The sequence below is a fragment of the Dromaius novaehollandiae genome, chromosome 3 (assembly GCF_036370855.1).
Source record: "Dromaius novaehollandiae isolate bDroNov1 chromosome 3, bDroNov1.hap1, whole genome shotgun sequence".
In the NCBI taxonomy this organism is placed as follows: domain Eukaryota; kingdom Metazoa; phylum Chordata; class Aves; order Casuariiformes; family Dromaiidae; genus Dromaius; species Dromaius novaehollandiae.
In genome coordinates, this window is record NC_088100.1 from 27,626,440 (window position 1) to 27,654,288 (window position 27,849).

The window sequence follows — 27,849 nt, forward strand, 5'->3', positions numbered from 1 at the left end:
TTATGAAAATAGGGAAGTGCATTTTAGGGTAGCAGTAAAATAGAAAAAACAATTTCTGCAGAACCAAAGCTGATCATACTGGAATTACACTAACAGCGTATTCAATTTCTTTATCAAAATCAATGAATTTAAAGTCAATGTAAGCTACAAAACTTAACAGATATTAAGATATGAATTGCAAAATGCTCAGCCAATTTTTAACCTGTACTATTTTCAAAAATCTGAATAAGTTTAAACAGTTAATGAAGAGAGAATGCTTAGTCAATATCACTTAATAGGTAATAAATCATTAAAAAAAGCCTTTCTGCTATAGAGCATGGTTTTTTTTATTTTACTAACAGAAGTTTAAATTTTGCAGTTTGGGCCATCTTTTCTTTTTTTTTTAATAATTGCTCACCTGCAATATCGATTTATGAGGGGTTAAAAGTTAATTGTGCAGATGAGGTGTTTGTGTGTGGTACATTCATACAGAATATCAGAGAACTTCACCCAAAAACACAAACAAAGGAACAGTTGTAAATAAAGAACCCCTGTGCCTCAACAAATTTCAGGGGCTTTTCAAAAGCTGGGGTCCTCAGAGGGAACACGTGCATCCCTCCAAGTCATCTACCTAAGAAATAACTCTGTTCCAGGTCCTCAACAGAAGCTAGAGAAAGATGAACTGTATTCTCCAAAAAGCACAGTATTTTTTCCACCTATACATTGTATACACATAAAATTGAGCCTACTATCATTTATAACGATATATATCATTCATATATCATGAGCCAACAGTCATTGCTGTGGATTAAAAAACCTTTTTCTTTCTGTTAATATTTTAATACTCATTTTTAACTTAAAAGTGGTATTTTGTTCTAGTAGATCACCAAGTAAATCATAAATAAATTTAGAAAGATAAACTCAGCTGATTTCTATGATTTCTTTAGCAACTCAAGAGCAGTTTGTGCTTGTTATGGCTAAAATTCATCCTTGTACAGAGGATCAGGGAAAGGCTTATGTATTACATTAAAGAGGTCTCTAATCTGCCATTTTTGAGGTTTTGAGTTGGATTTAAGTAATGCACAATGCTCATAATGGTTCTCCACAAATAGATGAGTTCCACTCTGACGAATTCTTTCCACAACAAGATACTAATTTGCTTGCTTATAAACATTTACTGAGCTTAAGAATAGTGTCTACACTGAGTTTTTGATACTCTGATACTAAATCTGCCATGCTTTTAGAAAGGTATATTTTCAGATCCTTGCATCCTGTCCCCAAATAGTAGAAACGTTTGTTAAAAAGTGAGAATGTCTAGAAAGCAAAAGTATCCCTCCAGCTGAAAGGAGCATTTCAGGAAAGAATTTGAGCAAAACTTATTCCAGGTTCCTAATGGAACTAACATTTCCACATGCATTATTATAAGTACCTTTCTGGTCAATAAGGGATCAAATTCACTCCTATTCAGGGATACAGTGTGTATTTATACCAATGGGTGACAGCTGGTCTGTACTCATAAACTAAACTGTTTACATTTTCACAGACTGGTTAAGCTTCCTCATTTTCAGTATTCAGATTTCTGTCTTACATCCCAGCTTCTTTAGCTGGAAAACTGTTAAACAGAGTCCAAGTACTGTCTCTTGCTGAGGGTTTCTAGACAAGCAGTTGGCATGCAACTCCTCTGTCTACTTTCTTGTCACACACAGCAGAGACCTCATGCTGTTTTCTACTCCAGAGGAATCACTTCAGACTCATACACAGCATTTTCCACAACTACATGGGCATTTCGCTGTCCAGGAGCCCACAATAGATGTAAGTGAGCTGACTCGCAGAGGTAGATCATGCTCAGGCCTCCAAACGTAATGAACAAGGTCTAAGCTGGGCTAAGGGGGCAGGTACAAATGGGGCAGGCTACCAGGAGGACCACAGTTTCTGACAGCTCATCTAATGAGCAGTGTCTTGTTAAGCAGCTGTGACTCCACTGCAATTGAGCAGCTGTCTGTAACTCCTATAAACAGAAGCTGGTAAATCACAGCATCATCTTACCCCCAGCGTTTGGCATCCTAGAAGACTCCTGATGACTACTGGATTTGTTGCGGTTCTGATTTTTCCTTTTATTGTTGGCTGCCCGGACAGAACGGAAAAGCACTTCACTTGCCTTGAAGAATGCAACCATGAATGGTTGCTTTGACTGAGGCCCATGTCTTCCAACCAGGCCAGCAGATTTAACATTGATACTCCGACCTGTAAAGTAATGGAAACTAAGTTAAATTCATGAGGTGACCTTCTGGTCCTCCTGAAGCCACGGTGGGAATTCTGCCACTGACTGAAGCCTGGCAAGGACTTTGCCTTTGACTTATTAGGAGTCTTAACCTAATTTTATTGAACAGAACTTAGAAGGCAGAAAATTCAACAATTTACAAAAGTTTCAACAGCCTTACAGGCAGTCTGCCACTGCATAAAATTGTGCCTCTGTACACTACACATCTTACTTGATACATGGATATTTTAATTCAATCTCATGTACGTATCTTTAGAACTGAAAAATAAATGAGCCCCATTAAAGTCCATAGGCTATCAAAAGGATAATGCAATGCAGTCACCTAATCTTTGCATCACGAGAGTGTCAGATGTGGAACCTTATATCCCCAAAGCAAATCAGTAGCAGAGAAATGTAGATAATAAATATACTTCTGCTTTAAAAAATAAATATTGTACAGTGTTACCCAGACTCATGTTCATTCACTAGTAAAGGTGTGAAGGCATTCAGTCGTTTGAGAGAAATCTATAACAGAGTTTGAAAAATGTTCACTATCGACTCTGGTTCTACTCCCAAGGGATGTGCATATTTCTTTAAAATATTTGTTCAGTCAGGTCTGTGTGGTAACCTCACTATATTATAGGATCTAAACCTCGCTAAAAGAAAAGAAAGCAAAACAAGTCACTGAAATGGCATCAGTGACATTTTAGCAAATAAACCCTTGCTCTTAACAGAATTTATTTTGGCAGCATAAACACTTTTGTGCGTACGTGTATTATGCAGAGCCCTTCAACCGTCAGAAAATGAGACAGTGTCATGTGAAGCTGTGCAGCTGTGCTGGGTGGGGGACACAGAGGTCCTTTACCAGGAAGGTATGGGCAGAGATCCCGCGTGTGCGCCGCAAGCGCCGCGCGGCATCGGACGCTCGGGAGTCTCCTCAGCCAGGCTGGAAAAGTTTGTTATACAGACAACAAAGGACCATCTGCCTCACAAATGTATCGTACCATTAACTCAATCCTCCTAAAAAAGAGCTTGCAAATAATCATAGGAGTAAACCTTACAGAAATGAGCATATAGGTTTCCTTTTCAAACACAAACCTACAGTGGCTGAATGCCAGAGTCTATATTTCTTAGAAAAACTCTATCACTGGCGTAAATGAAAGAGGCAGTTTGATTTGTGGTTAAAGTAGTTTCCATTCTACTTCCACTGTAACAAATGTATTAATTCAGCTCAGACTTCCTCCTTCTGGCAGCCTTTTTGCAGTAAAAAGAGAAATTAGAAGTTCCAGCCAAATACCATACCTTGAACTGACCCACTTCAATACATAAACACTTTTACAACATGTTTATTCAGGTGTAGCACTTTAAATTGGTTTAAGATGTTTCCAGTGACAGAGAACCCAGCAAAGGCAAGAGAAGAACTGAGAAAGTTAGCAGTTATGGAGCAAAGTAATTGGCAACATATTCTGAACAATTTTGATAATTACTTTTTTGACTGCAAGGGAAAAATATATTTGTCGAAGCTTCTGATTTCATTTTAAATGGCTTTTTAATCTTGTGTTTCTTTAATTCTTCTTTTCATGTATTTATTTAAGTTTCTATTAAATAATTCAGTAACATTAATTTCTATATGTTCAAATTTCTGTAGCAAGTCAGATAGGAAAAACTGTACAGACTATTCTCTATTCATTGCAACATGGACAAACTAACCTCTTACCACAAAGTTCCAAGTTTCCCCTCATTTCTAGAGGGAATATTTTTATTATTTTTCTTTATTTTTTGTTCCAATGACTTTCAGAATTTTAATTTTATCTGTAAAATATTAATACCTTACCAGTGGACATTTTAAGAATACTTTTAGATTTATATACTGAGGCTATAAAGATGTGTGCAGGTTCTCTGAATTTAAATCTAAGTTCTCTGAATTTACAATGGTAGATATTGTGTGCGAAGCAAAATATCCTTCAAACCAATGTGAACTCCCTTTAAAATAACTTTTAATATTATTAAGTTTCCTCTGGGTTTCCTTTAGACTTCAGCAATGAGATGACTATTAAGATTCCACAAGTTAAGGCTTACTTAGTTATTCAAGGTATAGAGATATACCATAAAAAAATTAAGTCTGTAACCCACAGTCTCTTTATACACAGAATCAGTTTATGTGACTTTATTCCTTTATTTGCTTGATCTTTTAAGCTGCCAACATAAGTTTTTAGGAACTTTTTTTTTTTTCAATTTCTGAACAGTCTAAGCACTGAAATCTGCTTCCAGTGAAGTCAACAGGAAATCTTTTATTGACTTCAGTGGGTTCATCATTAAACTTTTCTTTCTCTCAGTTTATCATATACCTTAGATTAACTGTAACTTTCAGAAGACAAAGCAATCAAAATATACACTGCCCTTGAGACACTATATTTCTTCTGAGGACGATCTCTGAACTGTTTGGTTTGGAAATTCAAACGACATATGTTGTCTCCATTTTAGGTTGCTTCTGTGCAAAAGAAAGTTTGCATTTACAGAACTTCTATTATCCTTTACAGAAAGAAAAGGGGGGGGCGGATTTCCCTCATACAAAGAACTGCAAGCTTTGCCCCGTGCTGAGCAGGAGGCACTGCGGTGTCCGGCCTCGGGAATGCCCCTCGCCTTTTGCACAGGCTGCAGCTCCGTCCGCGCTATGGCCGTGGTGGGGAGCTCACAGCTCTCCTGCACTGCGGACTTCAGACCGCCCAGAGCAAGCGAAACTTCACCCTGACCTGGACTGGCCTTTGTAGCAGGAAGGGACTGTGGGCCAAAGTCTAACATTTTCAGTAAGCATTTCGAAAACCTTTCTCTTGGCTTCAATGACAAGTGAAAACGCAGGTCTCTCCAGCAGGCAGTTGTTCCGTCCTGTGGTGCTAGGGCAATATTTGCTAAAAGCAGCTGAGTGACTCAGGCTGACCTGCTTGACCGCCCCATCCCTTCAGCGCTTCGCCCACGTGAAACGGGTAAAAACAAAACAGCAACATGCAGCTCCCTGCCGCTCCTCAGCATCTCTGGACAAGAGCTGAATGTGGTCACGCATTCGGAATAATTTGTTTGTTTTTATGTTTCTATCACATCTTTTATCCTTTTATCAAAGACCTTTCTTCAGACTGTAAACACATGCAGTATCAATACATTGCTCTCAGCCCTGAAGTATAGTGCAAGCAACCAGCAGTCGGCTAGCACTCGCTTTGCTGAACCCAGCCACTGTAATCGCCCCCACACCTAACAAAAATAAATAAGCATAACAGATGGACTTACTCTGTACAGGGAGGATCCAGAGTCTTTGTATTCCTTATATTCTGGCATGCACTTCTCAGTCCCACTTGGATAATTTATTGTCTCTTCTCCATATTGACAGGTATATTTGGAGACTAAAGCCTGTATAAGGCATTGTGTTCCAAATCTGCTGAACTCCTAACTCTTTATTCATATAATTCTGAGCCTTTGGCAAGACGTATTTGTTTGACTTGGCATTTAAACTTATTTTTGGCTTTTATTCCATTTGATAGTAAAATGCCCTTAGCAGTTTGTACAAAAGGTTGTATGAAAGTGCTGGTTTGACTAACTGAACTCAATGGATATTATCTATCCTTTTACCTTCTATCCCCTTATAATTAAGGAATGACTGCTTTGAAAAATGACTATGCAGTTCAGCTTGTAAAAAGGTACTACTCTAAAAGTCCTGAAGATTTCATTCTCCTTTTATACTCACAGAATAGGACTAGCACTCAGGAACGTAACTCTGGAGCTAGTTGCTGTGTCACTGCACCTGGTTTGCACCTCTCACAGGCAGCCATATCATACAATTCCTTTCATGAACTGATCAAGTTCCATCTTAAAAATTCATTTCCCCTCCCCCCCCCCCGCCCCGCCAGCTGCTTCAACTGGAAATGCAAGAGCACTTCAGGCTTTGTATAACAACTTGTCTCACAGTCCTGACCTGGAGAGATCACCTCATTTTTCATGACATTCAGAATCATGACTTTTTCTGAGATTGCCAGTGTGAATACCAATGACAGAGGTAAGATTTGTGACTTGGATCTTTCTCCCCAGGCAGTATATATTTCATGTAAGGCACTGAGCAGACACTAATTTTGCAAGAGCTTTCAGCCACTATGCCTCTTGGCCAGATGTACCCTGGCAACGCAGGACAACGAATGAATCCAAGATCCATTATTTTGTCCTGAGTGATCGGACCGCAGCAAACCACTCATTTTGTTATGAAAAACAAGCGCTTATTTGCTTTCAAAAGTGTTCAACAAGCCACAAAACACACTTTACAGATTAACTGGTACTTTTGGGTCACAGTAGTTATTGTGGTAATAATTTTATATAGTCATAGAATTGAAAACTCTAGTGATGCTGAGAATTCATTTCTGGTTTGCCGAGAAAAACATTCTGATGCCACATCTATGCTTTTCTTCTTGTGGGAAATAATATCTGAAATGAGGATTGGGAAAGGCGTCTTGGAGAAAGACCCTGAGTGTGCAGGGTCTAATAACATCTAATCCTTGAGCAAAATTTCTCCTGAATCGCTGAGTCTGAAAGCTCGCAAGGTAACTTCAGAATTAGATAGAAACTTGTGTGGTTTCTCATGCCTGAACAGTGCTCTTGTGAGCAATGGGACTTCACAGAAACAAAAGAATTGAGGTAGAGCTTGCCTACCAAAGACCAAACGAAGATTTATTTAACAAAAAAAGAAAAACTAATGACACAAATATGATGGATCTGTCTATAAGGCAACCACAACACTCCAAGATATTTTCTCCTGTCTCTATTGCATAATTCACATAGACTGTTTTGCAAAATTTCCTTTGGTGAACACATCTATCTATATGGATGTAATATATAGCTTTTGAAACAAGCTTCGTGTGTTTTGATAACTCTTCTGCTCCCTGGAGGCTTAAAGGAATTCTGAAAAAATGGGGGGTCTTGGATGGTCTATTCTACATTTCCCAGGCTTCACAGCTCTAGTCAAAACTAAAGATTCAGATTTTGTTTTTTAAATTGTTCCTTCTGTTGTTTTCATTCAGTTCAGTTGAATGAATTTTGCATAGCTTTTTGTGCAGATTTTGATATTTATAAAGGTCTTGAGGGAAGCAAGTGGGATTATTTGTGAAAATGTTAGGAACCATGGTATGCTGTATAATGGGGCAGTACCATGTATGCTTAAACAAAAAGTAAGAAAGATGTAATCATAAACAACTACAGCTTGACTTATCCTTTGAGTTTAATGTACTTTAACAGTGAATAGTTTGTGGGACTCCTAGGCCTCTTCCGCACAATTAAAATGTGTTCGGCAAGACAATAAAACAGGGAGAGACTATATTAATTGGTCATCCATTGAAGAATAAAATGGATAAAAGCCTTTCAAATGAAGCTAAACACAAATGCCAATTATTGCTGCTAAAATACTGATGCTTAGGAGCAGATGCACCTTTCATCTGCGTGGGGAGAAGGGCAGGGAGTGAGAGCTGCAGAGCCATACAGCCAGGACCAGTACGCACCAGCAGGCACTGGCAGCTGGAGGAGGTGCACGAGCCCATCTCACCGCCCTCGCTCCTGTTAAGGTAAGTGTGCCCTGACTAGCGACGGGTGTGTCCACATCGCCTTTGACAAGCAGACACAGGAAAATGCTGACTCTGTTCTGACCCAGCTGGGAACAAGTGCTACACCTAGCAGAGTAAATTAAAGTGTGCCCAGCAGTGCTCCCAGGCACTGGATCTGGATCATTGATGCTGTTAGAGGGGAAGGAAGCTCCCTGTGTGCCTTTGGCCGCTGCCAGCTACCTCTCTCCCACAGTTCCCAGGCACCTCTCGGTACCCCGTGCTGCAAGGACCTCTCCCAGTGGGCAGTTCCCGTACAGTCACCCTGTTTGGAGACTGAGAGAGCCAGCTTTCTGGCTTGTTTCAGGCCAGTAGAGGTTAGTGCTCCACCATATTCCTGAGCATGCTTAATTTACTAGTATAACTTTGGCCAAAGTCAGCTCTGAACAAGAACTCATGTAGCTGTACTCAGGCAGTGCCTGAGCCCAAGCTAATAAAACCTGCTGAGGGGCAGGATATATTAGCTCGGGTTCAGTGCTGTGCTAACATGGCTATATGGCTTCCAGATGGTGCAGAACTTAGGCAGAGCTATTGCCTGCCAAAGTCCATATATGTATATAAAATACATGCATACATATATATATAGTATATATCCTAAATTCCCCCACTGTAAAGACACTAATCAAGGTAAAATCACTCTCGATACTTTGTTTTGTAAATACAAGATCAACCAAGAGACTTAAGTGAAAGAACTCAACGGCATCCTCCAGCGTACCTGACAGCTACCTTGTTATAAGTTAGGTGCCAAGGTTGGCTGGGGGCAACCTCAGAAGGAAACTGGTAATATTTAGTGCTGTAAAGGTGAGGCCAAGGCTGACATGAAAGGTTAGAGCATCACTGTCAACTGCCTGAAAAAAACAAGGGGCTGCTACAGGATGTTATGGGTTGAAAGCAAGTCAGCCATCTGCAATATATACCCTGAGGGAGAAGGTGGGTGTGCTGCCACTCTGAAAGTTTCATACGAGAAAGGGATCTTGAAAGGCGTAGGCTGAGAGAAGGAGAGGAGAAAAAAGAGAGAGTGTTTGTCTCAGTGTCTCCCCACCATCACTGGAGAAGGACCTTGCCAATCCCTCTTGCAGCATGTAGGACTTGAGCCAAATCATCTTCCAGGGGACATGTGTAGGAGTGACCCCAAAGATGTGATGGACAGAGAACTGGCCTTTCCCAGGCTTCACTTGGATCAGGAAACCCCTTTCTTTCAAGTTTCCCTTTGTGCTGAGGGGGGGAAAAATACCTGAAGTAGAAGAGTCAGAGTTAGGGGACAGAGGATTCTTGTTGCCTGCTCACCTCAAGCAGCAAGAAAGCTCAAAGAAAGCCTGCCTTGGGACTACGTGGTAACAGAAATCACCTTAATCCACTTGGGCTTGTCAAAGTTGCCATCAGTTTCTTCCCCTGTGATGCGCAGGCTGAAGGAAAATAACTAAGAGCCCTAGTGATCCAGGAATAGACATGGAGGCTACCCAGGATGTCGTATTGAGAGTTGTGTGTATGGGATCTTTCCTATTCTGTGGACCATCAGAGTCAGACATTTTCTCTCTCTCCCATTTTGAGTAGACAACACCAGCATGAACGACATAAACAGCCAAAGGAATACTCTTGCAGCTTTCTATACGACTCCAGCAAAAATGAAGTGCAAACTGTTGCTAACTTCCAATTATAAAAATGTTAAGTGTTAATACAAAGGTGCTGATTCACTGGAACATGTTTTAAGTCTTACGAGACATATGGTATACATACAGGAAAAGTGTCACATGGAGCTTTTCAAATTGTTTCTGCATCTGCATCGATTTTATGCCACAGTCCATCTAACACCCTTACTTCCACCAGTGTGAAAATGATCACCTCTCATTTTAAACACCATAGAGAGTTTTGGTGTCAAAAGAAGGGAATCAGCCAAAGGGGGATGGAGCAGAATGTTGAGGAGCCATTAAAAAAGAGAATAAAAACCTCTGATCCTTAATTTACCACAGCCTCAGGGATACAGTGCATTATATGTTGACAGCTTCCATATGTGTCATGCAAACCTTTATTCTTACTGTTCAATATAAAACGTCCCATTAAGAGAAAAAGTCTACATTTCATGGTAAATCAATGTGTATGATACCAAGTACTGTCTTAAAGAAAAAAGAAAACACATTCCAATGTCATGTGGCCTTTTGTACTTTTTCAGCGTCTTCAAAGGGGGAAAATATGAGTTACAACAACCAGAAATTCTTCCAAAGTTGTTTTTATCAAACTGTTATATTCAATAGTTACAAATTTTTTTATTCCTCATGTAGACACCATTATTATTTATGGCCATCTTTAGGGAAAATAAAATTCCCATCTTCACGGAAATAAAATTTCTTCACCAAAGAAATATATCTACACAAGTAATTGCCTAAAAAGTCACTGAAGGATAACTATAAGAAAGATTACAATTAATGCTAATGGTAACAATATAGTGGCACCCCAGAGTCTCAGTAATTACTGGTGCCCCATTTTAAAGATACTATATGAATAAATCTAAAAAAATTACTATGCATCTGCAGAGTTTATTTTCCAGGGACCCAAAGCAGCATCTGAATATCTCAAACATGAACCCTCTGACTTAACAGAATCCTCTTTTGTTGCAATAGAGTTGAATGGATCACGTCTTATTCTAGAAGTCCCATTGGTTCCTGGGACAGAACTGATCCTGTACTCCCCATAACTCAATGACCAGCTGAAGGCATAAAGAAATGTCCTTCAGAATTGCATGGCCTAAAGTTCGCTTACAGCAATGGAAGGTTTTTCAATTGATTTGAATTAAACTCTGAAATTTCATAGAAAAATGATTGGAGGAAAGGTGGGTGGGGTTCTCTGGGTTATAAACAGGATCCACTACATACTGAGTCATGTATAAAAATTCATGTTCCATCTGTACACAAACATGTCATTCAACTGCTGGTGTTTCTAATAGCTTCCAGAAGTAACAGCAACCCAATAAAAATAATCAAAGCCTTAAGAGCAAAATTGTAAGAGCCTGAAAGGATGATTTTTCTTATACTAAGCTGAAATGGCATAGCACAGCTCTTCACTATAGTTTTGAAAACTGTAGTCCCTAAAATGGCACTCTTCTTTTACGAATAAACTGAAAAGGGGACAGAAACTGAGAAAAGAGGGGAATTCCCTCCTCACCTTGAGAAATTCAAATAAGTGAGGTGCAGAAGGTAAAGCTGTCTGTGGCTTTGGAATTTATGGAAGAAAATTATCTATCACCTTCCTGATCTTGGGATTAAGACAGGGGAAATATTTACATAAAACAGCTCTTTTACAATTTCTTCAGTGTATTAATCTAAAGGTTTCCTTCTATCCATACAAACTTTCCTACTGTTTACTCAACCAATATAATTTCAAGGCTAGAACCAACAAATTGCTCTGACTATTTCTAGTTCCAGGGTTTCTTAATGAATGCCTTTCATGGCTATTTAATTTTCAAGAATTCTTGTATTCGAACCTCCTGGAAAAAAAGGCAGGGATGGAGTTTATGCTGGAGCCAGAAAACTGGACGGATGCCAGCCCACCTAATTTGGATGCCTGACGGAGGTGTCACCTCCCCAGAATTGTGAGGGCTGAAGACTGCCCAACGCAGCAGTCTGCCGCACGGAGCCGCTTCCTCTGCAGCCTGCGCTCAGGTGAGGGGCCGCTGAGGACCAGCTGAATCAGGTGCTCTGCTCCACCCCGGTGTCTTCCTTTGCACTGACTCTGTTGGGGCTGCATAGGCAATATTAGGTGCAACCGTCCCCCTGGGTTCAAGCCTGCCAACTCCTTTTCTCAGCACGATGCCTCTCAGAGGGCGTGGAGGCCTCGGCAGTCCCTACATAACTCCCCAGCGCTTGCCGAAAAAGTACGAGCAGCTTTGTTCACAGCCCGGTGGAGCCCGAGGAGGAATTTGGATCAAAAACAACGAGAAAACGTAGCCAGAACAAAGCAAGAAGAAATAAATACATATTAATCCTTACATCAGGATTTCTTCTGCTACTCATTAACATTATGTCAGCTAAGGTTTAGATTAACTGGCATCATAGATCCTCTGACCTTTGACATAAAAAGCTTTTTGACAAGAAAGAGCTAAATCTAAAAGTTTGCTTGTAAAGTAGTGTGGATTAAGTGAACCACCCCAGAAAAAAACAGTATATAATTCTCTTTTTATTAGTTTCTAAAGAAGTCTAAGTAATGGAAAATTCTTCTAAAAGTATTATTTTGCATCAAGATGCATTTTCACTTTCTAATGAATAGGAAAACTCTGAATACTGTAATACTCTAGTCATTTTAAACAAAAAAAACCCCTATGAATCTGATTAATGTGATAGTATTCTTTCCAATTTTCAGCTAATGAAAATTTTTAGGATTTCAAATTTTTGACCCATTGCAAGATAAAAAAGCTTTGAAATTAAAATTTTTTCAAAGTATAGAAAATAATTCCCATATTACACCATTCTTAACCTTTCTCCAACATCAGTACCAGTGATTACAAGGTAACTTCTGAGCAGTCCTGAGGTTTCTTTATGCTTTTCTCCATGGTTCAGCCCAGAAACATCTTTAGAAACTTTATTAAACAAAAATTCCACAAATCTGCTTCAGTTTCCTGAATGTATGTATTTGATCATCAGTGGAAGAACCTTAAGGTGAAACTTTATTTTTTATATAAGAGCTTTTACCCCAAACTTCATTTAATTTAACTTGATTCAATTTAGTTTCATAATTGCCATATTGTACAGAATTGAGAATATTAAAAAGCATGCTGGCTATGGCTACAGCAGGATAAGACTATGTTCTTCTCTTCTAAACTCTCAGTGAATTGTCACCCATTGGAGTTAAAATACACTCTGTCCCAAAAAGGTTCACAGAAACAAACCACAAGAGCGTATACAGAGTTATGATCTATAGTTGTCTTACCATCCCCAGTTTCAGCGCAGAGTTGCAAGCCCAGATTGTTCTGTGGATTAATCACCCAGTGATTGCTGGTCACGGTAATGTCAAATACAAACCAGCCCACGTCAGAAGCCTGAGCCTTTCTTGTGTCTAACAGGAACAAGTCCGCATCCCTAAGTTAAGGAAAAGAGAGAGTTAGGGCATTCAAATCTTATCATTTTTTCGTCCCTAACTTTCTTGCTGACAATAACTTCCTCAAGTCCAAATGAATAATCCTTTGACATATCCTCATCATGACATAGTACAGCATATGCTGTGCCTAACATAACTGTTAAGTATAATACAAGTATTTCTCCTTAGAGGCCTTTCTGAAATGGGTCCCAGCACATGAAAATGACGGTTCTGAGAAATCTGAAAAATCTAGCTTCCTGACATACATACGCAAAAATGAATAATCAAGATTGTTCATAAAAGACTCATCTTTCAGCACTAGAATGTCTCAGGAAGATTAACTTTTATAAACTGTACAGTGAAAAAGATAAAAAAGTCAAAATCACATTCCAATTTCAACTTGAAATTGAAAGGCAAAGGATTGCTAAAAAATCTGTTATTAATAACATATGACAGCAGCTGTATCATATGACAAAACATGAATATATGACAGTTTAGACAGTTTCATATGAGTACATATGTTTAGAAAATAAGGCTATATAGCAAAGGAGAAATTATATACCTATTCAATGATGTACTTACATTTTAACCCTCATTTTCCTGGTATGTTCTGAAATCTGTTCCCATGAAACTTTCCAGTAATTCAGAAGGACTACTCGAGGGAGTTAGTATAATTGTGTTACTAAACGTTTTGCACAGATCATTTCTTAGTTCTGTTTTCACATATCTCCTGACGCAATTAGTTCCAGAACCACATCTATATTACAAATAATGTCCTTCAATGACCATACGAAAACAAGATATTTAACTCTCATTATCATTTTACCCTCCTTCTACAAAGCAGCATGCGCTATTAAAAATTGCTTTCACCATTTAGCCTTCTCAACTGAAATCTATAGCTACAGAAACTTATTTCTTTCCTGCCGTAATCAAAACACTAGTATACCAGAAGAAATATTTTATTCTATATTTTGACTGTCAAGTCAACTAAAGACAGGCTTGGCTTATACAAACCTTGGAACAGTACCATTACCTCACAGACAGCATGGATATCATGAATATATACTTAAGGAGGTAAGACAGACAGTGATAATAGGCTTTCTATATAATAAATGAAGTTAAAATTATGGTGGCCTTGTCGTTGCAGTCTAATGCTGCTTAATCACAATGACATGACAGGTAATTACTTACTAACTACTTTAAATGTACCTAAAAGTTCTTATACTGAAAAAACCCTTGTGTAGCTCTTGAAACTGTGATTGTTCAACACTCAAAAAATAAGACCAAAAGAACTGAGAGAAGCATATATTACTTATGTGTGAGAAGCATCTGAAGCATCAAGTTAAAGAGCACAGCAATGAGGAAGGGATTGTATTTTATGTTTTTTCTTTTTCTATGAAAATCAAAAGAGCTTTCTTTCAATTTTCCTTTTTTTTCTTCTGTTGAACTATAGTCTTCTGCTGCCATCTTATCACTGCTCTTCTAGCAGAACTGTGTTAATGACCACACAAGGAGAAAACATACCTTCTCCCTCCAGAGCTAACATGAAAACAGTCCTGCAATTCTAACAAGCCTGACCTGCTATGCTAGCACTGAACAAATTAACAACGTACCACAGGCTCATAAATGGTACTCTCTGGAGTCTTAAATGCTCTAATAAGCAGTTTTATCAGAACTTTAAAACTGAAAGGTTTCATCCTGAATGAGTTTTTTAAGATGGCTATTTGTAAATGAGTCTTGTATCATTCAGTAAATTTAATAGAAAACTATAAAATTGTTTGGAATATAAACTTTTACAATATTACAGTGCTATAACTTCACATTTGTCTTTTCTGTGAGAATACATAATTATTTTCCTATATAGATTCATTCAGCTCTACACTTCACTTTAACTGAATAAAATATCCCCAAAGGACTATGCCTCTTATGCCAAACTAGAATAGGGCACTGCTAATGGGTACAGTCCTGAAATCTTCATAAAGCACAGATTTCTCCTCAGCATCTTTCCTTGGTGTGACTTTTTTATTCTGTACTGCCGCAGAAACATGCACCAAACTGTCTTTGACATTGATATATCGATCTTCTTCTCCATATTCCTAGACTCAGATAGGTAGATTGGTCTCAACTGTTACCATTGCCAATGAACCAAATATTAATCAATAAACAGAAAACTAGAACTGATTCTCAAGAATAGGCAGAGGAATAGAGAATGAATTCTCTAGATGAATGAAATGATTTAGCCCATGTAATGTACTACAGAAATTGAAAGTATCTGTCAGAAAAAAAAAACATTTTTTTTTCACAATTCATTATAAAGATAGGGTGAAAACCTCACCCCTCACAAGTAAGTGATTGCTCTGGGATCAGAATTCCATCATTAGCTGGTGTCATTCACTGAAATTTCTCAACACATTTTGTGACATTTTTAATTTCAAAATTCTCCTTTATTTTGTGAAAAGCAAAAACTATCACACTTAAAATGAAAAACAGCTCAAAATTTTGGCTCTAATTTTGAAAAATATTTCCATTTAAAAAATATCCCACAACACATAACAAAAAAGTAAAGCATTGTGTCGTAAATAGCCTGAAATACAACAGTGAACACATTCAGGCAGAATACAGCTGATTGGCTTTACCTTTATGGAGGCTGTTTAAGTTTAGTGATCTCAGACTGGTCCCAAAGGGCCAGTTGTCTACAACAGAAATGCTGTCACAGTCAAGAATTTCAGCAAAGAAGCTATGGGCAGAATGTCTAAGAAGCTCCAGATCTGCTGGGTCATTTAAGAAAGTAAAGATGGAATAAACCACCTATATGTTCCTTGAAACTTAGCAAAGTTTTAGACCAGATCAAATCATGATTACTATGTAATAGGACATCCCCATAATGCTGCTTCACCTCTTGCCTCATTCCAGAAAGCTGCCTTAGCATCTTAATGCCACTTGGGATTCCCTAATGTGGGAAGAATTCTTGAGGTTTAGATAAATTCGTGGCTAGCTGCCACCAGATCTTGAACAAGGATTTGGCCTGTTGGAGTACATTACTTTCGCCATGAGAAAAGATCAGGGTAGGAGTACATTGGCAGGGCTATGTAGGAAAGTTTGCCTTGCCATTGGCTGTGCTTTACACATTTCTGTAGAAAAAATAGGAAACTTCAGTCTGAAACACTGTCATTTCAGAAAACTCCAAGTGAGTTCAATGCACACACTTAAGTGGCCACACTGCTGCAGAGACAGAAAAATGTCTGGGGTTACAGAGTGATCCTTAGTCTGCAACTCAAAAGCCATAGGCCCTGATCACTGCTGGTCTGCAAGCACAGCAGAAGTGCATTCCAGATTGCGGAACTCTAGCAGACACCCAAATTCCCCGTTTAAAGCAAGAGCGAGACAGCAGGTCGAACCTAGTGGTTTTGCTGTGGTATCACACCAGTAGGAAGTGTGGAGCATTCTGCAGTTACAGCTTCTGCAGCTTCTGAGAAATTTTCACCTATAATCTCATACACATATGTAAGACAAACCTGAGGCAACAAGTCAAGAATAATGCTGATGAGGTCTGAGCCCCAAAGCAAAAGCTGTAACATTATTGCAAACACCAATGATTCTTGGGAGCTCATCTGCCTGGAGGCACCAAGAAGCAGCTGGGAAACCAGCAAAATGTTCCTTGTTTTAAATATGAACAGGACAGAACTTGTGGTCTTCTCCCTTCTCATCCCTCTGAGACGTTTGTCTCTACATATTCCACATATAAGGAGAGACTGGCAAGATCACCAATAGCATGTAAACACTTGACCGTTAGTCTGAGAAGTCTGAAGTTTCCTCAGACATATTGGTGAAAAGCAAATGGGTGGAACTACACTGCTGCATATGCCCCTTTCCAGCACCATGGTTCAGTCAGAGGATAGGGGGCTTTTATATTTATAAATGAAAATTAATGCTTTTTACTGTCCTAGAAGTTTGCAGATAGGACATTGAAAGAAATCAGTAGAATTCTTCATTGGTTCACCATCACAGATTGCATAGAGACAATTGTCATTTTAATAAGCCAGATACTGTTAAAGTTTGATCCTGTTTCAGAGTAGCAAGCACTCTGGGCTTCCTTAAAAGAAAACAGAAACCACATATTAGGAAAAAATAAAAACAAAAAGAAGCACAAAACAGATTAGAAAACTAACCTTACCCACTAATTCCTAAAAAAAACTTTAGAGTTCACAGAACTTACATCACCCTAACCTTGACTTGTGCCCTTTAAATAGATACATTCTCTTCCTGTTTTCTTCCTTCTTCCCAGAAGTTTCTTTTAGGACCTATGTCAACAGCACTTTTGCAAGCTGAACACAGAGGAAAACAATTTCTGCACTGCGAACCTAAAAAAGCAGAAGGTATTCTGGAAGGATGAGTTCATTCCCTCTTGTTGGTTCTGCTCCACTTGGTATAAAATACCTCGCTGTTTATTGGGCCAGAAAGAAAAAAGCCATAACCATTTGATATGTTTATATGCTCAGGGTTTTAACCTGGAAGGTAAAAGCTCAAGTCTTTGTGATCAGAAAAGGGATTCAAACTCTGACCTGGACCTTGAACTAACTGGTGAGGCCTCCAGACTGCTCTGCAAGTTTAGGCTACAATTTTCTTTGCTTTGGTTAAACATGCGCACAACGGAAATGTGTTATCTGTTCCAGGGTGAGGAAGAGTTTTCGTTTGTCTCAAAACAAAACTTTTTTTTTTACTTTTGCTGAGAAAAGACATACAAGAATTTTATTTCAAAATGTTCAACAATCCAGCCACGAAATCAAAAATTTTGAAAGTATATAGCTTTTTTCAGAAGTGCCTTGCAATTGCTAACAGTTTTTAGTGGGAATTTCAGGTATTGACCAGGTAATTTGCCTGGTCTAATCTGGTCATTTACTCAGATTTTCCCCAGCCTTAGAAATACGTCACATAGTGTTCTGCAAACTTAAAATCAGAGATTTGTTCATGTGTAATGTCATACTTGTTTTAACATTCAGTTTTGATAAGCATCATGTGTTAAGTGTGCATGTATCATCTTAAAGTTAGTGCATGACTTGATCTGTTTAATTAGATTCTGTAGAATATTAAAACACATATGCACAAAAGTGATGCTCCTTCAAAAATAAACAAAGTCGAATAATTTATCTGCCTTTAAGGAGATAAACGAATCATGGCTTGTAGTACCTCCGTGCCAGCAAATGGTGTCTTTCCCAGCTGCAGACACACACCGTGCATGTGATTCCACCATTTGCGCTTTGAGAAACTGATCCTCACCCCTCTTTGCATGCAGCAGTGGAGAGCTGTATGGGCAGATTATTTGGTGAAATTTGGTATGTAACTCTCCATAACACCAGAACAAATTACACTGAAGATATGTTTTATTCTCACTCAGTATTTGTTGTTGTTGCCTAGCAATTAATACCACACAAGCTACGCTGACAGCAATAATACCTTGCAGAGGGTACATTTATGATCAGTTATTGTCTCTCCAATTAAGATAGAAACATAAGACATTATGCAAAACGTAACACATACACGCAGACAAGGTACCTGTTCGGGTATTCCTTGATGATCTGATATATGCTAATCTGAATCGTTTCATTCCCGAATCGGCTGTTGCTTCGATCTTTATAAATGCGGAATTCAGCTGCTGTCACTGCTTCTCCATGTGGGATTTGGGTAAGGTCAAATCGAAATTCCTTGTAGTGCCTTCGCTGATGAGAAAAGTCCTTGTCTCTTTCAACTGTTGGAAAAAGAGTTGAATTTAAATTAAGGAGGAGGAATGAACACACACACACATGCTTCCTCTGATTAATGGAGCATTCCCTGCGCTTAGAAGTAAACAAACACAACAATACAAAACTGTGCAAATCATAAAGCCACAAGTCCAGACATACTTCCAGTTAAAGGAAATTCCACAAGCCAAGTGTCTTCCGTTCAAAAGGAAAAACCCTCAGTGGCTTTTATACAAATTCCAGAAGTCGGAGTGGAAAGAATATCAAAAAAAGCTGAAAGAGGGCATGTTGTTAAAGTAGCTAGAAATATGGGCAAACAAAAACCTGCGAAAGGATTTAGGACTTGAGTTTAGTCATAAATGCAGCAGCAGTAATGTCAGAGACATAGACGACTGTGGAAAACACTGTTGCAGGTAGTAACTGGGCAGGTGGGAGGAAGGCTGATCACTTCCACTTAACGTAATAAATTCTGGAGTGGTGCTAAAGTGCAGTACAACTGCTACACATTTAAGAAGCGGTTACATCATATAAATTAACACGTTGTAATCTAATGGCATAAGGGTCCTCCTGCCAGCAGTGAGAAGAAGGGAACGGTGAAGGAGGGCTGAGCGGTGCTGGCAGCCAGGCTGTGGTGGAAGCAGCGCTCCTCACTCCTCCCGGACACGCGGCGGGGCTGCAGCGGCAGCTTCCCGTGTTTCTGATACTGCCACAGTTTCCAAAAGAAAAGCCAATGCCCTCTTTGCTTATTCACGGTTGCACAGAAGTTTAAAGAGGAGGAGACAGACTTGTAGCGGATTTGAATTTACAACTGATTTGCAGATAATTCAGCTACCAGCAGCAGTTCTGATCCAGAATTAGGAATGACTTTGTTAACAGAGTAAGTGTTTTAATGTGGCAAGCAAACCCACAGGCCACGATACTGACTGGTGACCAACTTATGGAATTAATATTTCAGATTTTACAGACATGGAAAGGAAAATAATCTGTAGTTTTCATTCCCACAGAATACAACGAATTTTTGACCTCTGAACAAGGCAGTGCTCTATGCCCTGCGGCATTTCAGAAGCTCTTCCATCTCCCTCATGATGCAGGTGTTTTGGTTCATTGAGAATGGACAAAGCCTAAAACATTCATATCTGGGATTTAGCTTAGATAACCAGCTAAGCACTTGTGACTGTACCCAGCTCCACTCAACACTCACCCCCACTAAACCCTGCTCATTTACTCAGCTTTAGTGTTGATATTCCTCAGACCTAGGACAGGAACAATGTTAGTTCTGAAAAAGCACACGTCTAGATTACGAAATGTTACATACACAAATTCTGTAAATAATAAAATATTATTACAATGTATGTATATTTATACTTATATGCACGCACATATATGTACATCCACACATATTTTAAATAGATATAAAATGATACGTGTGTGTGTGTGTGTGTGTGTGTGTGTGTATTATTATAATATGTGTCTACAATTACAAGATAGGAACATATTAAAAGAAGCAACTTTGTTTTGGGAGGGCCATGAAAGGGCATAGTTATGGACATAGGTAAATGAGAGCTGTTGATGCAGAAGTATTTACATTTTCAGAGATGTATTTAAGTCACCAGTGGCCTTACATCTAGTCCTCTAGAGTACACTTAACTTTTCGTCCTTTCAAAAATACAGACCATCGTTGTTTTCATTAGCATAATTCTTTACAATGTACAAATCTGTGTTGCCGTAAGAACCACAGAAAATAAAATATATAGGCTATAAGAACATTTTGTCTTTACTTCAGTGAAAATGAACTTTCTCTTGGCTGACAAAAGGAAAATTGTCTGCTAACTGTGAGGTTTACTGGCTCGAACGCATATCTGGCTTACATGGGTTTGCCATCATACACTGTGTAGAAAAAGTAAAGCAGAGAAGAGGCAGAAGCATGTAAACTGGCTGCTCTGTATCTGAAGATGAATGGGCTGCTGCTGAAGAGAAACAGAATACCGTCTATTTAGCAGCTCCATCACTAGGTTTTAAATTGGGAGATATATACAGAGATCAAACTTGAGGTCTGGGGTTTGTTTGCTTTTTTTAAAAAGTACCTGTAAAGCCTTTCATTTCTGAGAGAACCTGGCAAGGATTAGCATATGCAAATTCAGTGAGCTGGTGAGGATTTTTCTAGAATAAAGATCTAATTGCAAGTTTCTAATATTATAACAGAATTTCTAAATTATAGTGGAATGGATACAACAATAACCTTCAAATGTAAAATAGATTAAAAGTGGAATTAAAGTAGCAGTCATTTCTGATACTCTTTGGTTAACATTTATTCAACAACTACTTACCAGCATTTATGGGTAATTAAGCACTACACACTATGAGTGAGCATTTGAGAATTAGACTCTACATGAAGGCTTTAAATGCCAGTGCTCCTGTGTTGTTTTGTTTTTATTTGAGTTTGAGGTTTTCTTTAGCCTAGTTTCTTGCAAGTACATTCGAATTAATAACACTAGTTTGGAAACAGTAATTCTCTCCACATATGTTACAGTTTGGACACAAAAATCTATGATATGCTATGATAACATTGATAGTATTCTCTCAGGACCACTCACAACTGCTGAAAGAATACTGATAGCCATTTCCTGCTAAGTGCAAAATTAATTAATGCAGCTAATGCAGATATTACTTATCTATGTTCCCATGGAAAAGACAGCACTGCCATCGGAAAAGGATGCAATCAGCCACTATTTCAAAATTTCCTTAGGCCTAGACTTGCTAGGACAGAATTTACAGGTAAGTTATGATTTCAGAGTAATAACAGACTATACAAATTAAAGGTTGAATAAAACAGTCAATCCAAACTGTGAAAAACCCTGAGTCCGAGAAAGTCCCACTGTCCACAATGAAGCCAGAAAGTCAAACTGTAAATTTCTGCAGGCCAATGTACAAAACCTAAAAACAAATTTGGACAGGTTAAAGTTTTGCATTATATAGTAGACTGCAAAAAAGCAATCGCTATGACGTTGTAATATTGTCTAATGATTAGAATGACAGATTTAAGTCACAAAAGCAAAGAGAAACGTTATTTAATGAAATTAAGTATTTTAATACTGAGGATAATACACAAGTCTAGATCACTTCTACATTAGTCAGGGACGAATAACTGCCTTGTCATGGGAGACCCTGAATGTTTAGTCAGGATATCTCTCAGGTCCTTTGTTCTGCTGAAATGGCACAAATTGCTGGGGGGCGCCATGTCTCAAATATCTTTATTTCACATACAAGAGCTTTTCAACAGTGACGGCCTGTAAAAAACAGATTAAGACTTTTAATTACATTAATTTTTAATTTAATATATTTTTATTTAATTTTTCCATATTGTTCTCATGTCATCCCAACATTACTCATTTAATCTGCCAAAATGCATCTATATCTGGGTTTGATCACAGCATCTATAAAACAGTTGACTAGAAAATGAGGAAGTACTTTTTTAACCATTGGAGGAATATAGTTTTTATAATTAAAAAATAGCTAGAATATCAGGGCTGATTAGATGAAAGTTCATTTGCTCTCATTGACCAGGATTCTTAGCATCAACTTAGAAATACCACCTGAAGCTAATATATTCAGCACTATGGTTACATCAGGCAAATCACAGCTTAGGGCATCACTAATACTTGTTTGTGTAAGATGACAAAGAATCATTTTTACACCCGTGGGGCTCACTGATGAAATATTCATACATTTACACAAAGCACATTTATAAGAAGAGAGAAGACAAATTTACACCATAGAGATACTTTAGAAAAAGTGCCATCACTGATATCAGAAGAAAATATTTGTACAAATGAATCTGAGAACTGCACAAATTTTCATTAATAAAATGTATGGTGTTCTGGAAAAAATAGAAAGCAACCCTATGGATGGGCAGTGTAATTAGCAATCAGCATATTATGGATTCAGCTATGAATGTGTAACTGTTGATAGAGCTTAAAAATTACAACGTAAGAAGTGCTAGCGACAACTTCATGCCATAGTGCATGAGGGACTATTGTACATGCTCTTTCACTAGTGACTAGTTTCCCACTGCCATGTGTTTGGCCTTTCCCAAGGAGGTTGATATGTTGTGACCTGGGTAGAAAGTGAAAGCTGTTTCATCAAACTAAGGATCAATCAAAACTACATTGCAATAGGCTGGTTTTGCAGCGTAAGATGCCGAGATCCCGACTGGATGCATACATAGTGAAGCTTCACTAACCAACTCAATGTCACTGTTTAACTACTAAATATACATGCCAAGGCAAAACCAAGAGTCTTACAGACCATGTGACTGCCAGGGGCCATTTACACTAATCTCACTGAATTTCACTGTTTGACTCTGAATTCTTTGCATAAGCACTAAGTAAACCAGGCAGTTTTAATCACTTCAAGGTGATAAAGGTTACAGTAAGCTGATACACTACAAACGACACTCGTTTACATCTTGAATATAATGAAATGATAGTTTATCTACAGTGAACACTTGTGGTTATCTGACAAAAACAGGTCAAAGGTTCCAGGCGTTTTCTCCTGAAATTACTCAGTGCTGCTTCTAATGACTGATAATTGAAAGCAGAGGCTGGAAATATCAAATGTGGTAGGTGACAGATAAGCAACAGATTAATGCAAGTACTCTGTTGCAGGACACTAAAAGGTCAGAGGCCCTAGGAATTAGCTATTGTGCTACTGTGAAAAGGCAGACATCAAATAGCTATTTACTTCATTCTTGCTCTTCTCTCCAAAATTCAAATTCTGGAAACCCATTCTCTCTTCCATGAGTCGACTATTTATAGGGGTAACACACTTAACAAAATATGACAATAGGGTGAGTAGGTAGCATAGAAGATGTGATCCTAGAGCTGAGTGAAAGCTTAAAAAAACTTTGCTAGATGTAAAAATCTTAATGAAATGCATCTGAGAGAAGTTAGGAAGCACATTAGGCTGAACATCATTCATCCTCTGCAGAGCAAGTACTTAAGGAGACCATATAACAGATTTTAAAAATGTATTTTTAAAGCTCTGTAACTTTGTACAGGCTTTTACACAGTAGAAAAAGAACCTGTTTAAACTTTAGAAATTTAGATTAAGCTTAGTTCAACAAGTGCCTCTTTCATTTCTATACACTAGAAGCCCTAAAAAATACAAGAGCTGATTAAAAGCCCATTGAAGTAAATGGCAGTCTTTTCTTTCCACCAGTGGCCTTTGAGTAGGAACTACAGTCCTTCTAAAAGAGGTTTTAAGTAAGTTGAAAGGATTTTTTTAAGTACAACTGTTGTAAAAAATATTTTACAAAAGTGATTATTACAAAAAATTATCAGAGAATGTAAATACTGGCCTAAGAGTTTTACTACTGTAAGATTTAATCTGTTTCATGGAATTGAAAGAACCCTGATCTGGACACTGAAAGTCTATTTCAAGTTAGACACTGAGATTCATAAAAATAGTCGCCTGTCCTCAGAAGAATGTTTCAGGCACCAGAGATATCTCCCTGATACGGTCGATAGAGAGACACTTCTGTTAGCTAAGGGTCAACTGTCTCGAGCCAGCCAGTAAGAAGAACAGACAAATATATCTGCATTTCCCCTTTAGTTAACGAGTCCCAGAGATCAGAAATAGGAGACAGCCATTTCTCAGCCAAAGGACATTTCAGTCTGTATCAGCCACTTTCTATGACTATACCCCAAGTGCCAGGACATTGAGTGGCCTGGTAGAGGGACATCCTGGGCCACTGCACAAAAGAAATGAAGAGCTGGGAATCAAAATGAGAATAAATTAAGTATCTGTTCCCGCATCTGACTTTTTATTCATCTGTTATTAGGCATCTGTTGAATAATCATTATTCAGCTGCATGCCCCACACTATAAAGCTTCAGAGTCATATGCCAACTTGCTCGTTCTCCTTCTGGTACCAAGTCTTCTGCATATCTTTCTGCATTAAGACCCATTTTCAACAGCAGAGCGGAGGGAGGGCTGGTGCCCCACTCATATTCTACAGCCGATTGTAAGGGAAAGTGGGTGATAGAGACTTCATATCCCTCTCCTTTCCCTCCCCACCTCCCTCCCTGGGCTGAGAAGGGAATTAAAGCCACATCCCCCCTTTCCTCAGTGAGGAATTAGACCATGAAAGGTGTTCACAGAGATGGCATCATTACCACCTGGTTTCTGCAGGAAAATATGTTGTGTAGGATTCTGTGATGTCTTAAGCACGTTCAGAATTTACCTTCTGAACTGAGGTCTTTCGGGAACTTATCTCTGATCAAAATGGATCAGCATATATTCAAGGCACAAGTTCAGGCATATTAGGAGCCCTTAGGTCAAAAAGGTTGGCATTGGTTGAAATTGGGCACCCCACAATTATCTGTCTTCCCAAATTACCTCCCAGTTAGAACATCTTAAACATCAAACTCGTTCTCAGAATATTACTCCAAATTCTGACCCCCTCCAACTGAGGCAAAACTATTTCCATAATGAATGAGAGTTTGATTAAGGAGAGGGAGTCTCTAGAAATTTTACCTTTTTCATTGTAGCACTTCTGTTTCTTAAAAATATTTCAGTTATTGTGTATTTATTAATATTAGAATAGTTGTATTTAAAATAATTTTAGATTTACAAATGTGCTTCTGAAGGAGCGACGTAAATAACTTTTACATAATTTTTTTATTAAAACACAAAGCAGCTTGGTGGCTCACATTTTGAAGCAATTTACACTGCTCTAAGTTCAGAGTTATTTCACTAAAATTTTTATTTTCAGTCAGTTACTGACATCAATGAGCAATATTTGGCTATTTTGTTTAACTAAATTAGGGACAGCCTTAAAACTGTCTGATGAAATACTATGCAGTTACTGGCAGTTTCAATACATGAAAAATCATCTCTTGTTTATTGAATACAGACTTAGTGGAATATCGCTTCCATAATTACACAGAATTACTGAAATTACGCATTGCAAAGTTATTCAAGGCAAGACAAAGTCAATGAAAAAATTTCAGTGATTGCAACAGGTTCTAGAGCAAGAGTGAAAAGAAAAACCACAATTAAAAAAAATAATAATACATCATCTGGACTTTTTTCAAACACACATTGGTTTTTGCTCTTTATCTTCCATAGAAGAAAGATACTTCAATATCCCATATTTTATAACAAAATTAAATTAGAATACTCAAGGGTCCTACCCAAGCACTTTATTATTACACTGTTTGAGAATGATCAGGAAAGTACTGGTCCATTATTAAAATTGTAAGTTCTTAATGTTGTTGTTGTTGTTAATAAGATCTGCTAGATTCTTACCAGTTAACAAAATAGACATTTGAAAACTAAAATTAGTTTGAAAGACTAAATTGCCCATCAGGTGGGTTTTGAAATGATGTGACTTCTACTTTCAAATCTTCTCAAAACGTACACAGAATATGTTCAACTTTAGTAAATGGTAGGGACCAACTAGGCAAATAATGGAAGAAATTACAAAGATTACTCTTAAAATATAAGAGAATATGTAAAGGGATACATTTCCTTTTTCCCTGAATTATTTTAAGAATCAAAGCTCAGTTAGTAGTTAAAAGTGTTCAGCAGTCACACTGAGCAGGAGCAGCATGACTGCCTACCAACAGCCTACCATGTGCCTACCAACAGCTTTTATGAGCACAGGCCTAAAGAAATGCCCAGACCAATGCCCAGACTGAGCACTGCCTTCTCAGGCATCATCTGCCAGATGATCTGCCCATAATGAGACTACTTATCATGCCTTCCTGTTACTTTGCACTGTCTAAAATATCATGGGACAAAATGTGCGTTTTAATGAAATTGCTGGTTGCATGATTCATATGTGAATGGTTTTATTGAAAAGTTCATTGGTAAGCTTGTTATTCATTCAATTTACTCCTCTCTGGGTCTTCCAAGTCAAATGGAATTGTTTGGCAAGTCAAAACAAGTGCTACGCTGCAGCTGCTCCAATAATAGTTAAATGCTGGAAAGCTTCAGTTGGTGATGCTGAAGGAATGGCAAAGCAGCACCCTGCCTTTCTTATATTAGTTTGATTCTGACCAACGCAACAGTAGGAATAAGTAACCAGAATAAAGAGATTGGCTGATTCCTGCTGTAGCAGGCTTTTGGAAGGGAACAGAACTATGAGATTGTATGTCTGAGTATTATCACAATCCCAATATCAAAGCTGATATTGGGATATAGCTGATATAACAAAGTTGGCAAAGTCTTTCCTCAAAGTCTAATTTTTTTTCTAGCTGCTACTGTATAATGAGCTTCAACCTCTTGAATGCAAAACTTTCACTTCAGATGTTCAGCTGTAGCACAAAGCTCAACCAAAGATATACTGCATATATGGCATTTTTGAATCCTACTTAGAGTAGCAGGATGATTCTCAGTTGAATCCTCTTCCTTAAATTAAAACAGTTTAAAATTCATCTAGTCACTGCTCCTAGGAGTAACAAAGGAACCTCACACTTATTTTATGCTGTGAGTAGGTCATAATGTGTGCCATAAGAAGGAAGTATCATAACCAACAATCTGGGGGCAGGTGATGTAAAAGAGATTGTTTGGAGCCTTGTTATTTTAAAAGTAACAAGTCAGGATTCTGATTTCTTCATCATTTTAAGTTGCATTATGTTGCATTGTGTAGGCACAATCACAAATACCTTTGTTAAAAATGCCTATCCACTAGATTTTTGGTCATATTCATGTGAAAAATATATCTTTACTTGAACAAATAGACAAGATTAGAACAAAGATCACTATACTAGGTAGTTCTGGGCTAACGAATAGATAAATTAGCTAATCCTTACACTTCATGACTGAAGCTATTAATTTGTATTTTCACATGGGGCTTTGACATACCCAGTACATTTTGATACTATCTGTCAATAGTCTTCCATTTTTTCTGATATTTCATTTTCTTTTTCTCTAATCACAAATTGTCACAAAGAAATCTAACCATTATTCCCAGGTTTCTGACTGTGTGTGAAAGTCAGGATGTCAGAACAACACAACCTCAAGGTTAACAAATGACAGGAAAAAAAATCCCTCTTGAGTTCAGCTGCAACCAAATAGGAACAAAAGTTATACCTCTGGGATCCAATGGTCAGAAAATAGGTGTAAGTTATAACTGTTTTGACACCGTAAAAGTATACAGATGGAACATAACT

At 38.1% G+C, this 27,849-nt stretch overlaps 1 protein-coding gene across 3 annotated transcripts in view; it reads right to left on the minus strand.

Annotated features, from left to right (window-relative positions):
• BMP5 (bone morphogenetic protein 5) overlaps positions 1-27,849 on the minus strand; it is a 60,030-nt gene that overhangs the window by 17,261 nt on the left and 14,920 nt on the right. For 2 of the 3 annotated variants that reach the window (XM_026103082.2, XM_026103081.2), the window contains 3 exons: positions 18,490-18,682; positions 12,790-12,938; positions 2,026-2,223 (listed from right to left, as the gene is read on the minus strand). In XM_026103082.2, the coding sequence (XP_025958867.1) occupies positions 2,026-2,223; positions 12,790-12,938; positions 18,490-18,682 (540 nt within the window). The remainder of the gene's footprint in view (positions 1-2,025; positions 2,224-12,789; positions 12,939-18,489; positions 18,683-27,849) is intronic. The other variant, XM_064508588.1, reaches the window with a different exon arrangement.